This window comes from Symphodus melops (assembly GCF_947650265.1).
Source record: "Symphodus melops genome assembly, chromosome: 22".
NCBI classification, from domain to species: Eukaryota; Metazoa; Chordata; class Actinopteri; order Labriformes; family Labridae; genus Symphodus; species Symphodus melops.
In genome coordinates this window covers 18,208,967-18,223,099 of record NC_136712.1, presented here as the reverse complement: position 1 = coordinate 18,223,099, position 14,133 = coordinate 18,208,967, and the positions used below count along the sequence as shown (strand labels likewise).

The following is a 14,133-nucleotide window of genomic DNA, read 5'->3' as shown; positions in this document are numbered from 1 at the left end:
CATGCACCCCAAAACGTAACCAGGTGATGACAATTCCGAGTTGTTGTTCAGCCTAGACGCAAGTGTTCATGTGCGTTTTACAACTCAGGATCTCGTTTTCCCGACGCGTTTGACACGACATGAACGCAGCATAAAGCCTCAGCGTGCCCCGCGTGCTGCGCTTTTTGCTGTAGCTGCCTTTACATATGCCTGTTGGAAATTATCAAAGAAAAAAAACACAAGTTCACTCCTTAGTTCATCATAAATAGGCTGCTATGACGCAATTACATAAATACGACTTTTTTAATTTATTATTTATTCTATTTTTTTTTGTTCAGGCAAACTGTGTCGTCGTCAATATTTAGGACCCGACGCTACACATGGAGTAGTTGTGTTTCTGAAGTTAGCAGAAACAGAAACTTGTGTGCTTTAAAGCCTTTCTGACAAGAAACTGGATTATTGCAAACAAACTAAAGAAGTGCAGAAGACAGGTATGCTCATTTATGATGAAACACTGCCTTAGAATTATCTCCTTTTATTGCTTTATGAGGCTGTTTGACAGCTAAAACACCACAACACACCCACAAACAGATGAATGGTTCATCTGATTTATTAGTATTTTGACTGATTGCACCTTTTTTTTAAATATCTAAAAAAAACTAGAGTATCATAAGGATAAACTGAGTTTAAAGTAAATATTAAGATGAAGACGCCAGGTATTACACAGATATATCAGGAGGAGGATTGCTTGGACATTTCTTTTCCTGTTTAGATTCATGCTGCACAGTTTGAAAACATGTTGAATTGTGGAGCAGTGATGTGAAATAGTCCAGGATCACACAGTGTGTTTGACACACCCTATGTGTGCATCCTATGTGTGCATCCTATGTTTGCATCCTCTGTGTGCATCCTATGTTTGCTTCCTATGTGTGCTTCCTATGTGTGCATCCTATGTCTGCATCCTATGTTTGCATCCTATGTGTGCTTCCTATGTGTGCATCCTATGTCTGCATCCTATTGGTGCATCCTATATGTGCATCCTATATGTGCATCGCGGGGGAATCAGTCTTTCTCCTGTGTCTGTTTGGGCTGCACACCATGGAGTCAAGTGACAGGTAGTCATTGTCCAAGGTGACAGCATCCTCCTCTCTGACACGCAGAGAGTTCAGCTCCACCCCGACAACATCACTGACCTTGTGGATCAGTCTGTGGAGTCTGTCAGAGTCTAATATTTCACCTTCACAGAATAAGGAGACTTAAGAGAGATGGATTTAAAAGACATTAAAAACGGCAGGCAGAGCTTGAGATATTCTGTTGCGTCACACAGGTGTAGTCAGCTAACAAAAGCTCATGGACATAATCAGTGTATACTTTTTTTTACAGGCCAGAGAATACTAGGTCTGCCAGGTAGTTTTATTATTTTATTTTATTATATCCACATGACTATCAGTGGATAATAGAAAACAAATGGTGACTATTACATTCTGGTAAAACTATTTCCAAACATTTAAATTCAATTAAAAAACGTTATTTGTGGCAAAATGACACAAGAGTGGAGGTATTAGTGGGCCGCGATCAGAATAAAGAATGTAGTGAACAGATGTAACAGGAAATAAATAATGTTTCCTCTTGTAAATCAGCTGCACAAATACAGACAGCTGTGGTTGAAAGCTGTGATCTGGGATTCTTCTGACCCTAAACTACACGATTACTGAATCCATCACAAAGTTATCATTCAAGCCTCGCTTCTTAATTTCCTGACCACATGACTGGAGCGGTCAGGAAATCTTCTCAGATTCAAAATAAGGAACCGGATCTGTTCACTCCACAAACGTCTTCTTTTCTCCGATCAGGTGTGAGCCGTCATGACTGTGGTGATCGGATTCGAGGGCAGTGCCAATAAGATCGGAATAGGAATCATCAGAGATGGGGAAGTGCTTTCCAACCCTAGACGGACCTACATTACTCCTCCTGGTCAAGGTGAGTTACCGTCCTGCTATAAAATAACTGTTTCGAGTCATCTCCAGTCTAAATAGTGGTGCATGTGATTTAACCCTGCAGGATTCATGCCGAGCGACACCGCCAGGCACCACCGTGCTGTTATACTGACTGTCCTGCAGGAGGCGCTGGACCAAGCAGGACTGAAGCCTGCAGACATTGACTGTGTGGCATACACCAAAGGTAACCTAAGTACCATCGTTTTGAACCGAGGCACTACGAGTAGATGCATCAGGATCCAGATCAGTTGAGTTTAATAAGAGCTCAAATGTAAGAGAGGTCTGAGTAGGGAGAGGGGGTGGAGGAGCTCAGAGATGTACAGGGACTGCGTTTAAACTTTCTATTAATTATTGCCATTACACACTGTGATTTAAGAAAACAAAACAAGAAAAAACAAGAAAAAAAGACATGAAAAGCAAGAACCTGCAATCACAGCGATGCTCCTGAGTTACACTAAACAGGAAACACACACCCTCCTTTTCTTCATCAAATAGCTCTGCTCACTAATTACATTTCTGCTGTAATGCATCATCAGTCTGACGTCTCTCTGGTTCTTCCCGTTCAGGTCCTGGGATGGGGGCCCCCTTAGTGACGGTGGCTCTGGTGGCTCGTACAGTCGCTCAGCTTTGGGGGAAGCCTCTCCTCGGTGTTAACCACTGCATCGGACACATTGAGATGGGCAGGCTCATCACGCAGGCAAACAACCCCACGGTGCTTTATGTCAGTGGAGGGAACACACAGGTTTGTGACACAGTGTGGGGTGTCCTTTAAGGAACAATCACAAGCTTCTGATGTCTACAACTCTCTCTGCTGTGACTTGAAGTTTACAGTAGCAGTGTAATCTGTAATCCGTGCAGGTCATTTCTTACTCTGAGCGGCGATACAGAATATTTGGAGAGACCATCGACATCGCTGTTGGAAACTGTTTGGACAGATTTGCCAGAGTTATAAAGGTGCGTGTCCTCCAGTCCCCGTTTACTTTCTCTGGTGTTGTACGTGATTGAAGTTACGTGAAACCTTTTTCTCCACTCAGATCTCCAATGACCCCAGCCCAGGATACAACATAGAGCAGATGGCCAAAAAGTGAGTGCTTTTTGAGGGGTAACTCAAACCTGGATGCTATGCTAGTTTACTAGTTTAGTTGTCATGTACAAAAAAAGCAGTGATATTTTTTTAAATGTAAATTTGATTTATCCCCTAGCGAGAAATCGTGGTTGTAGAAGTTGTGGCTTTTTGATACATTTGCTCTTTGATTTTACTTGTTGCTGAAGTTTTAAAGTATGTAAACTTATGACCCAGGTTTTATATGATTCAAATTCCCCCTTCACCATCTGTGTACACACAAGTACAATCATCGTGTTTTTAAACTTCTCTCTCCTCGTCGTGCTGCTAGAGGGAGTCAGTATGTGGAGCTGCCCTATACAGTGAAAGGAATGGACGTGTCTTTTTCTGGGATTTTGTCCTACATCGAGGTGAGTTTGGATGTTATTTTACAGCGTTGACCGCTCACATGTCGATTAGGAATCGAGGCTGATCACTGAATGAGTTTGTCCGTCTTTGTCTCCAATAGGAGGTTGCTCACAAGATGCTGAGCTCTGGTCAGTGTGCTGCAGAGGATTTGTGCTTCTCCCTGCAGGTACAACACGTCACAAACATGTGTGTGCTTGCTTTATTTCAGCTGCAAGACTTTTCACTTTTTATTTTTGGACACACAACTCCTGAGATAATCCAGTAGCTGTTTCAGCAGTAGTCATAATGTAAGACTGTGTCAGTGTTGTCCAGCACTAATGCCTCCCTCTCTGCAGGAGACGGTGTTCTCCATGCTGGTGGAGATCACAGAGAGGGCCATGGCTCACTGCGGCTCCCACGAGGTCCTCATCGTCGGCGGCGTTGGCTGTACGTACGAACAGTTCCACGTTCAGTTCAGTAGTTTATCACAGTGATGAAACTATCCAGAGTGAATGCTCTAAACCGTGAGACAATCCAGTTCTGTGTCAGTCAAACAGGAATGTTCCACAGCCGTCAGATACTGTGTGCAGAACGTCACTAAACTATTGTATTCACACACTGTACTGTTGTGAAATGCACTGAAGTCACAGAGAGAGTGTGACTTTAACATAACACCTTATCCATCTCTGTGTGTTCTCAACTCGACTTTATTTATATTAGCAACTTGGGTTGCTCAAAGTGCTCCACAAAAGATCTATGTGAGGATGAAAAAGACCTGAAGAACATAAATATCGTCCTTCCTGGGGTTTGATTACTCACAGGTTGTACAGGGAAGCTATCACGGTAGCTGGCCAGCTGCAACACACGGGATCTTTCTACTTCTCTGTTACAACATGTACAATGTTCAGACACGTTTACTTCAGTGCAGAGACATTTTCTTTCTGGTAAATATTTCAGTGAGACTAAGGGCACAAAGTTGTGAGCCATGCTTTAGCCTGATGCCTCCCCGCCGTCCCAGCCTGCACTCACTCTGCTCCAGGATGAACCATGTCTGAGCACGGTTGTACAGAACGTCGTAATACAACACATGCTTGGCTTTACGTAGTTATGAAGCGGGCGAAGTTTTTTAAAGACAGGCGAAGAAAATGTAAAAAATATCGACACATCTGAGAACATCAGAGAAAACATGACTGCATTAACTGACTGACTCACTTATTTTGCGTCATATTAAGTCGACAGAACATTTGGCTGTTCGTGCTTGTGCATGAACTGTACCGCGCTGAAGCACACCTCTTCCAAGCATGCCAGAGCAGAGGAAGAGTACCGAGCTTGAGCACGGATCGGACCACTCACACTCGTGAGAACGGTACAGAACGCCTCGTGTGAAAACGCTCTGATGAAATGTACCAGAGAGCTGATGGAATGATATTACACTATCTGACTGTTTGCAAAGAAAGAACCATCGAGGTCAGAGTAAATGTAATGACTCAAAGATCTATCCTCACATTGTTAAAATAAGTGAGCCACACTTATTTATCCAAAGATGTGACCCAATCATCCTTACAGACTTCGACCCTCTGTTTCCTGTGCAGGTAACCTCCGTCTGCAGGAGATGATGGGGGTGATGTGCAAGGAGAGAGGAGCCAAACTGTTTGCAACAGACGAAAGGTAAAACCAGTCAATCCACACTGCGATTAAATGTAGTCAGTGGGATGGTCTTTAAACAGGAACAAAAGGATGTTGGTTCCTGAACTGAAACTAAAAACTCCCCTTTGTTAAACACTCATTATGAGCCCGGTGTTGAGACCTCAAGGAAAAAGGTGTTGCACAACTCCTGTCCAGATTTCTTTTTATTTCAATCACAACCTCCAGCAAATTATCTGAAGAACCTGTGTTCCTGTTTTGAAAAAATAAAGCCAACACTGCAGTGTGGTCAGGGTGCTACTTGGGATTTCTTCAATGGAAAAAAACACACTCATTAACGAGCTGGTTTAAAAAGATTGGTATGATGATCTAAAGTCTTAGATTATCATGCTCATCTGTTTGTTGACAGGTTGTGGCATATCTACATACATACAGTACCTTCATTTAATATATATACATACATTTACTTAATGTACAAACATATACATACATACATACCTTCATTTAATATATATACATACATTTACTTAATGTACAAACATATACATACATACATACCTTCATTTAATATATATACATACATTTACTTAATGTACAAACATATATACATACAGCCATTTCACATACATCCACACAGTTATATACTTGCATTAATTTAATATATGCATACATTCAATTAATATACATATACACCTACTAATTTATATACATGCATAAATTCATACATTAATTTAATATACATATACTTTTTGTTTACATTCATACATGCATATATACATTTTATATACAGTACATGCATAAACACATACATTTAATATACATGGGAACATATATGCATACATTCAATATGCATACATTTAATTAATATACATGCATACAAACGTTCGTTCATTCATTTCATTTACATTCATTTTATATGCTTACGTACATTCATTTAGTATACATGCATACATTTATTCATACACATTCATTTTATGTACATGCAGATACATTTATTTAATATACATAACTACATTAACTTAATATAGTACATACATGCAATTAATATAAATACATTGTTTTTTTAACATATAAAATGCCTCCATACATTCATTTGATATACATACATTAATTTTATAAAACATGCACACATACAAACATTTATTTCATATAGCCCTACCTTAATTTAATATACATACACATTTGTTTAATATACATACATATATACATATCTATACATATATACTTTTAAATGTACACATGCATACATTTATTTATACACATTTTTTATATTCTCGCAGATACACATTCATTTAAAATACATAACTACATTAGCTTGATATACATATATTCAATCAATATAAATACATATACACATTCATACACTAATTGTATATATGTGCACAAATACATGCTGTACATTTATTCATTCATTTAATATACATACATCCAATTAATATACATACATTCATTCATACATTTTTTCAACATAGATATGTACGGCGCTTTTTGTCGTCATAGTTATGTGTGGCTTTTTTTTTCGACATAGAAATATATGGTCTGTTTTTGGACATAGATATGTATGGCTTTGTTTTCGACATAGGTATGTATGGCAATTTTTCGACATCGGTATGTATGGCATTTTTTTGACAGTTATTAATGGTCTATTTTTCGACATCGGTATGTATGGCATTTTTTCAACAGTTATTAATGGTCTATTTTTCGACATTGGTATGTATGGCATTTTTTTCGACAGGTACGTTTGGCATTTTTTTTTGACATAGGAAAGTATGTTTTTTTTCTTCTTTTTTTTGACATAGGTATGTATGTCGTTTTTCTTTTCATTTCTTCCACATTGGTATGCATGTCGTTTTTTGTTTCGACATAGGTATGCATGTCGTTTCTTCCAATTTTACAACATAGTTATGCATTGTCTCATTTTTTTTTTTACATGGGTATGTAAGTCGTTTTTTTTATTTTTTCGATATGGGTATGTAGTTGTTTTTTTTCATTTTTCGACATGGTATGTATGTCATTTTTTTCAATTTTTTCGAAATGGGTATGTAGTCGTTTTTTTCATTTTTCGTTTTCCTTTTTTCGACATGGGTATGTATGTCGTTTTTCGACATGGGTATGTATGTCGTATTTTTCATTTTTCGACATAGGTATGTATGTCGTATTTTTCCTTTTTCGACATGGGTATGTACGTCGTATTTTTTCCTTTTTCGACATGGGTATGTATATAGTTTTTTTTTTCATTTTTCGACATGGTATGTAAGTCGTTTTTTTATTTTTTCAATATGGGTATATAGTCGTTTTTTTCATTTTTCGACATGCTAAGTATGTCGTTTTTTTCATTTTTCGACATGGGTATGTATGTCGTATTTTTTCCTTTTTCGACATGGGTATGTCTGTCGTTTTTCTGATTTTTTCGGCATGGGTATGTATGTCGTTTTTCTGATTTTTTCGACATGGGTATGTATGTTGTTTTTTTGATTTTTTCGGCATGGGTATGTATGTCGTTTTTCTGATTTTTTCGACATGGGTATGTATGTTGTTTTTTTGATTTTTTCGGCATGGGTATGTCTGTCGTTTTTCTGATTTTTTCGACATGGGTATGTCTGTCGTTTTTCTGATTTTTTCGGCATGGGTATGTATGTCGTTTTTCTGATTTTTTCGGCATGGGTATGTATGTCGTTTTTCTCATTTTTTCGACATGGGTATGTATGTTGTTTTTTTGATTTTTTCGACATGGGTATGTAGTCGTTTTTTTCATTTTTCGTTTTCCTTTTTTCGACATGGGTATGTATGTCGTATTTTCATTTTTTCGACATATGTATGTATGTCGTTTTATTTTTTCGAAATGGGTATGTATGTCGTTTTTAATAAAATTTCAACATAGGTATGTATGTCGTATTTTTCATTTTTCGACATAGGTATGTATGTCGTATTTTTCATTTTTTCAACATGGGTATGTACGTCGTATTTTTCATTTTTCGACATGAGTCTGTATATAGTTTTTTTTTTCATTTTTCGACATGGGTATGTAAGTCGTTTTTTTTATTTTTTCAATATGGGTATATAGTTGTTTTTTTCATTTTTCGACATGCTAAGTATGTGGTTTTTTTCATTTTTCGACATGGGTATGTATATCGTATTTTTTCCTTTTTCGACATGGGTATGTAGTCGTTTTTTTCATTTTTCGTTTTCCTTTTTTCGACATGGGTATGTATGTCGTTTTTCGACATGGGTATGTATGTCGTATTTTTCATTTTTTCAACATGGGTATGTATATAGTTTTTTTTCATTTTTGGACATGGGTATGTAAGTCGTTTTTTTAATTTTTTCGATATGGGTATATAGTCGTTTTTTTCATTTTTCGACATGGTATGTATGTCGTTTTTTTCAATTTTTTCGACACGGGTATGTATGTCGTATTTTTCAATTTTTTCGAAATGGGTATGTAGTCGTTTTTTTCATTTTTCGTTTTCCTTTTTTCGACATGGGTATGTATGTCGTTTTTCGACATGGGTATGTATGTCGTATTTTTCATTTTTTCGACATAGGTATGTATGTCGTTTTTAAAAAAAATTTCAACATAGGTATGTATGTCGTATTTTTCAATTTTTCGACATGGGTATGTACGTCGTATTTTTTCCTTTTTCGACATGGGTATGTATATAGTTTTTTTTTTCATTTTTCGACATGGTATGTAAGTCGTTTTTTTATTTTTTCAATATGGGTATATAGTCGTTTTTTTCATTTTTCGACATGCTAAGTATGTCGTTTTTTTCATTTTTCGACATAGGTATGCATGTCGTTTTTTGTTTCGACATAGGTATGCATGTCGTTTCTTCTAATTTTACAACATAGGTATGCATTGTCTCATTTTTTTTTTTTACATGGGTATGTAAGTCGTTTTTTTTATTTTTTCGACACGGGTATGTATGTCATTTTTTTTCATTTTTTCGAAATGGGTATGTAGTCGTTTTTTTCATTTTTCGTTTTCCTTTTTTCGACATGGGTATGTATGTCGTTTTTCGACATGGGTATGTATGTCGTTTTTCGACATGGGTATGTATGTGGTTTTTTTCATTTTTTGACATGGTATGTATGTCGTTTTTCTTTTTATCGACATGGGTATGTATGTCGTTTTTTCTCATTTCTCGGACATTTATACCTATGTTGAAAAATGAAATAACGACATACATACCCACGTCGAAAAAATGAAAAAAACGACATACATACCCATGTCGAAAAAATGGAAAAAAAGCGACATACATACCCATGTCGAAAAATGAAAAAAACGACATACATACCCACGTCGAAAAAATGAAAAAAACGACATACATACCCATGTCGAAAAAATGGAAAAAAAACGACATACATACCCATGTCGAAAAATGAAAAAAACGACATACATACCCACGTCGAATAAATGGAAAAAAACGACATACATACCCATGTCGAAAAAATCAAAAAAACTACATGCATACCCACGTCGAAAAAATCAAAAATACTACATACATACCCAAGTCGAAAAAATGGAAAAAAACGACATACATACCCATGTCGAAAAAATGGAAAAAAAGCGACATACATACCCATGTCGAAAAATGAAAAAAACGACATACATACCCACGTCGAAAAAATGAAAAAAACGACATACATACCCATGTCGAAAAAATGGAAAAAAAGCGACATACATACCCATGTCGAAAAATGAAAAAAACGACATACATACCCACGTCGAAAAAATGAAAAAAACGACATACATACCCATGTCGAAAAAATGGAAAAAAAACGACATACATACCCATGTCGAAAAATGAAAAAAACGACATACATACCCACGTCGAATAAATGGAAAAAAACGACATACATACCCATGTCGAAAAAATCAAAAAAACTACATGCATACCCACGTCGAAAAAATCAAAAATACTACATACATACCCAAGTCGAAAAAATGGAAAAAAACGACATACATACCCATGTCGAAAAAATTGAAAAAAAGCGACATACATACCCATGTCGAATAAATGGAAAAAAACGACATACATACCCATGTCGAAAAAATAAAAAAACGACATACATACCCATGATGAAAAATTAAAAAATATTACGAAAAAATGGAAGAAAACAACATACATACCCATTTCGAAAAAATGAAAAAAACAACATACATACCCGTGTCGAAAAAATTAAATAAACGACATACATACCCATGACGACAGAATTAAAAAACGACATACATACCCATGTCAAAAAATGAAAAAAAACGACATGCATACCAATGTCGAAAAATGAAAAAAACAACATACATACCCATTTCGAAAAAATGAAAAAAACAACATACATACCCATGTCGAAAAAATCAAATAAACGACATACATACCCATGACGACAGAATTAAAAAACAACATACATACCCATGTCGAAAAATGAAAAAAACGACATTCATAACATGTCGAAAAAATGGAAAAAAACGACATACATACCCATGTCAAAAAATGAAAAAAACGACATACATACCCATGTCGAAAAAATCAAATAAATGACATACATACCATGACGAAAAAATAAAAAAACGACATACATACCCATGTCGAAAAATGAAAAAAACAACATACATACCCACGTCGAAAAAATGAAAAAAACGACATACATACCCATGTCGAATAAATGGAAAAAAACGACATACATACCCATGTCGAAAAAATTAAAAAACGACATACATACCCATGATGAAAAATTTTAAAATATGACAAGCATACCTATTTCGAAAAAATGGAAAAAAAACAACATACATACCCATTTCGAAAAAATGAAAAAAACAACATACATACCCGTGTCGAAAAAATCAAATAAACGACATACATACCCATGACGACAGAATTAAAAAACGACATACATACCCATGTCGAAAAAATGAAAAAAAGACATACATACCCATGTCGAAAAAATGAAAAAAACAACATACATACCCATTTCGAAAAAATGAATAAAACAATATACATACCCATGTTGAAAAAATCAAATAAACGACATACATACCCATGACGACAGAATTAAAAAACAACATACATACCCATGTCGAAAAATGAAAAAAACGACATTCATAACATGTCGAAAAAATGGAAAAAAACGACATACATACCCATGTCAAAAAATGAAAAAAACGACATACATACCCATGTCGAAAAAATCAAATAAATGACATACATACCATGACGAAAAAATAAAAAAACGACATACATACCCATGTCGAAAAAATGAAAAGGCGACATACATACCCATGTCGAAAAATGAAAAAAACAACATACATACCCACGTCGAAAAAATGAAAAAAACGACATACATACCCATGTCGAATAAATGGAAAAAAACGACATACATACCCATGTCGAAAAAATTAAAAAACGACATACATACCCATGATGAAAAATTTTAAAATATGACAAGCATACCTATTTCGAAAAAATGGAAAAAAAACAACATACATACCCATTTCGAAAAAATGAAAAAAACAACATACATACCCGTGTCGAAAAAATCAAATAAACGACATACATACCCATGACGACAGAATTAAAAAACGACATACATACCCATGTCGAAAAAATGAAAAAAAGACATACATACCCATGTCGAAAAAATGAAAAAAACAACATACATACCCATTTCGAAAAAATGAATAAAACAATATACATACCCATGTTGAAAAAATCAAATAAACGACATACATACCCATGACGACAGAATTAAAAAACAACATACATACCCATGTTGAAAAATGAAAAAAACGACATTCATAACATGTCGAAAAATGAAAAAACGACATACATACCCATGTCGAAAAAATTGAAAAAAACGACATACATACCCATGTCAAAAAATGAAAAAAACGACATGCATACCAATGTCGAAAAATGAAAAAAACAACATACATACCCATTTCGAAAAAATGAAAAAAACAACATACATACCCATGTCAAAAAAATCAAATAAACGACATACATACCCATGACGACAGAATTAAAAAACGACATACATACCCATGTCGAAAAAATGAAAAAACGACATACATACCCATGTCGAAAAAATGAAAAAATGACATGCATACCCATGTCGAAAAAATGAAAAAAACAACATACATACCCGTGTCGAAAAAATCAAATAAACGACATACATACCCATGACGACAGAATTAAAAAACGACATACATACCCATGTCGAAAAAATGAAAAAAAGACATACATACCCATGTCGAAAAAATGAAAAAAACAACATACATACCCATGTTGAAAAAAATCAAATAAACGACATACATACCCATGACGACAGAATTAAAAAACAACATACATACCCATGTCGAAAAATGAAAAAAACGACATTCATAACATGTCGAAAAATGAAAAAACGACATACATACCCATGTCGAAAAAATGGAAAAAAACGACATACATACCCATGTCAATAAATGGAAAAAAACGACATACATACCCATGTCAAAAAATAAAAAAAACAATATACATACCCATGACAAATAATGAAAAAACCGACACACATACCTATGTCGAAAAAATGGAAAAAAACGACATACATACCCATGTCGAAAAATGAAAAAAACAACATACATACCCATTTCGAAAAAATGAAAAAAACAACATACATACCATGTCGAGAAATGAGAGAAAACGACATACTGTACATACCCATGTCGAAAAAATGGAAAAAAACAACATGCCCCTCAGCTCTTCCTCTCTGCCTGTTGAACACCGTGTTCCCTTTGTACCACAGGTTCTGCATCGACAACGGCGCAATGATTGCTCAAGCAGGCTGGGAGATGTTCAGGTCGGGCCAGGTGACGGAGCTCGAAGACTCGTGGATCACACAAAGGTAAACTTCTCATAAAAGACTTCTGATTAGACCATTTTTTAATTTCCTTTAGCAGTTTCAACTCGAGTCCAGCCAGCTCTGCTTCCAGCTTTTTTAAAGTTCTTTATTTTTTTTAAATAATTTGACTCTAGGTTACATAATTAATGCTGCCACCTAATGTTTTTTTCACCACACCAGGAGTGTTGGAAAGGAGCTTTTACGTAACCTCAACATGTGGCTCCTAGTTTCAGGCTCATCTCGCTAGACTTGTTATTTCTAACCGTCCACACTTTTCTACATTGGGTAAATATAAAAAGAAAAAATCGCTGACAAAAATCTGTCTCTCAAAAACAGTGCAAACAAAAATATGATGTAGCCTATGTAGCACATATGAATATACACCTCGACATATGCACATTTAGACTAATTAGACTAGATTAATGGAGTTACTGAGTTGCACATGAAAGGATACACAAGCAATTAGGTGTTCGGTGTCTTGCTCTCCATCAACCAGACCAACTTGCATAATGTCAACCCAAGTGCTTAGACTAAGCTACTGCTGGACTGTAGAAGTCTATGCTGCCGTCTTGACCTTTGACACATTCTGCTGTTTTAGGTACAGAACCGATGAAGTGGAGGTGACATGGCGAGACTGACGGATGGAGGAACGTACATGTTGATGCCGCTCGGCTGTTCTGAAAAGTGGGACAGATCCTTGTACTCCGCCACGCCAAGGAGATGGACATTTTGTTTCACTGTTTTTTGTACAAACGTTAAGCACTCGCTCAATACATATTAAGTTTGAAGGCATATTGCTACCTACATTTTCTTTTTGATCCTCTCCTGTGTGTTCCCTCTAAAGCCACGCCCCTACTTTAATTGCACAAGCACCATTGGCCCAGAAGCAGACCTGAGCTCATGCCTTGAATGTGGGCTCGTGCATGCATGGGGGTAGAGAGCGAGCAGGGAGAGAGGTCGGCTTTGATTGGTTCATCAGATTGGTAACTCATGGCAGACATCCGTCAAAGGTTTAACAGGCTCGCTACAGACGGTGGATTTTCTTTTGTTCGTTTTTTGAAGAACACAAGTTAATAATTTACATTAAATTTATTTATCGTTGCCAGTTTCGAGCCCTCGCAACGTCCAGGAGGGAGGGAAGACTTTTCAGCCTGTGCAGAGAGAAAAGTTAACTTCATAAAAACA

General features: G+C 36.1%; 1 protein-coding gene across 2 annotated transcripts; it reads left to right on the top strand.

Annotated features, from left to right (window-relative positions):
- Positions 1–319: 319 nt before the first annotated feature.
- On the top strand, positions 320–14,130 carry osgep (O-sialoglycoprotein endopeptidase). Of its 2 annotated transcripts, none has more exons than XM_079335411.1 (12): positions 320–470; positions 1,833–1,959; positions 2,041–2,160; positions 2,543–2,718; positions 2,835–2,930; positions 3,011–3,060; positions 3,371–3,449; positions 3,548–3,613; positions 3,783–3,873; positions 5,019–5,094; positions 12,853–12,951; positions 13,793–13,852. In XM_079335411.1, exons 2-12 carry the CDS (start codon positions 1,845–1,847, stop codon positions 13,842–13,844), a joined length of 1,020 nt encoding a protein of 339 aa, XP_079191537.1. In that variant the 5' UTR covers positions 320–470; positions 1,833–1,844; the 3' UTR covers positions 13,845–13,852. The 2 variants fall into 2 exon arrangements, with proteins under 2 accessions (XP_079191537.1, XP_079191538.1); XM_079335412.1 differs by having other exon boundaries at positions 321–470; positions 13,547–14,130.
- The last annotated feature ends 3 nt before the right edge of the window (positions 14,131–14,133 follow it).

Excerpts from the sequence above, each read along its gene's own strand:
- osgep (XM_079335411.1), top strand. The coding sequence starts at position 1,845 with ATGACTGTGGTGATCGGATTCGAGGGCAGTGCCAATAAGATCGGAATA. Across the intron at positions 2,719-2,834 it reads TCAGTGGAGGGAACACACAG|GTCATTTCTTACTCTGAGCG; the intron begins GTTTGTGACACA and ends TAATCCGTGCAG. Across the intron at positions 3,450-3,547 it reads GGATTTTGTCCTACATCGAG|GAGGTTGCTCACAAGATGCT; the intron begins GTGAGTTTGGAT and ends TGTCTCCAATAG.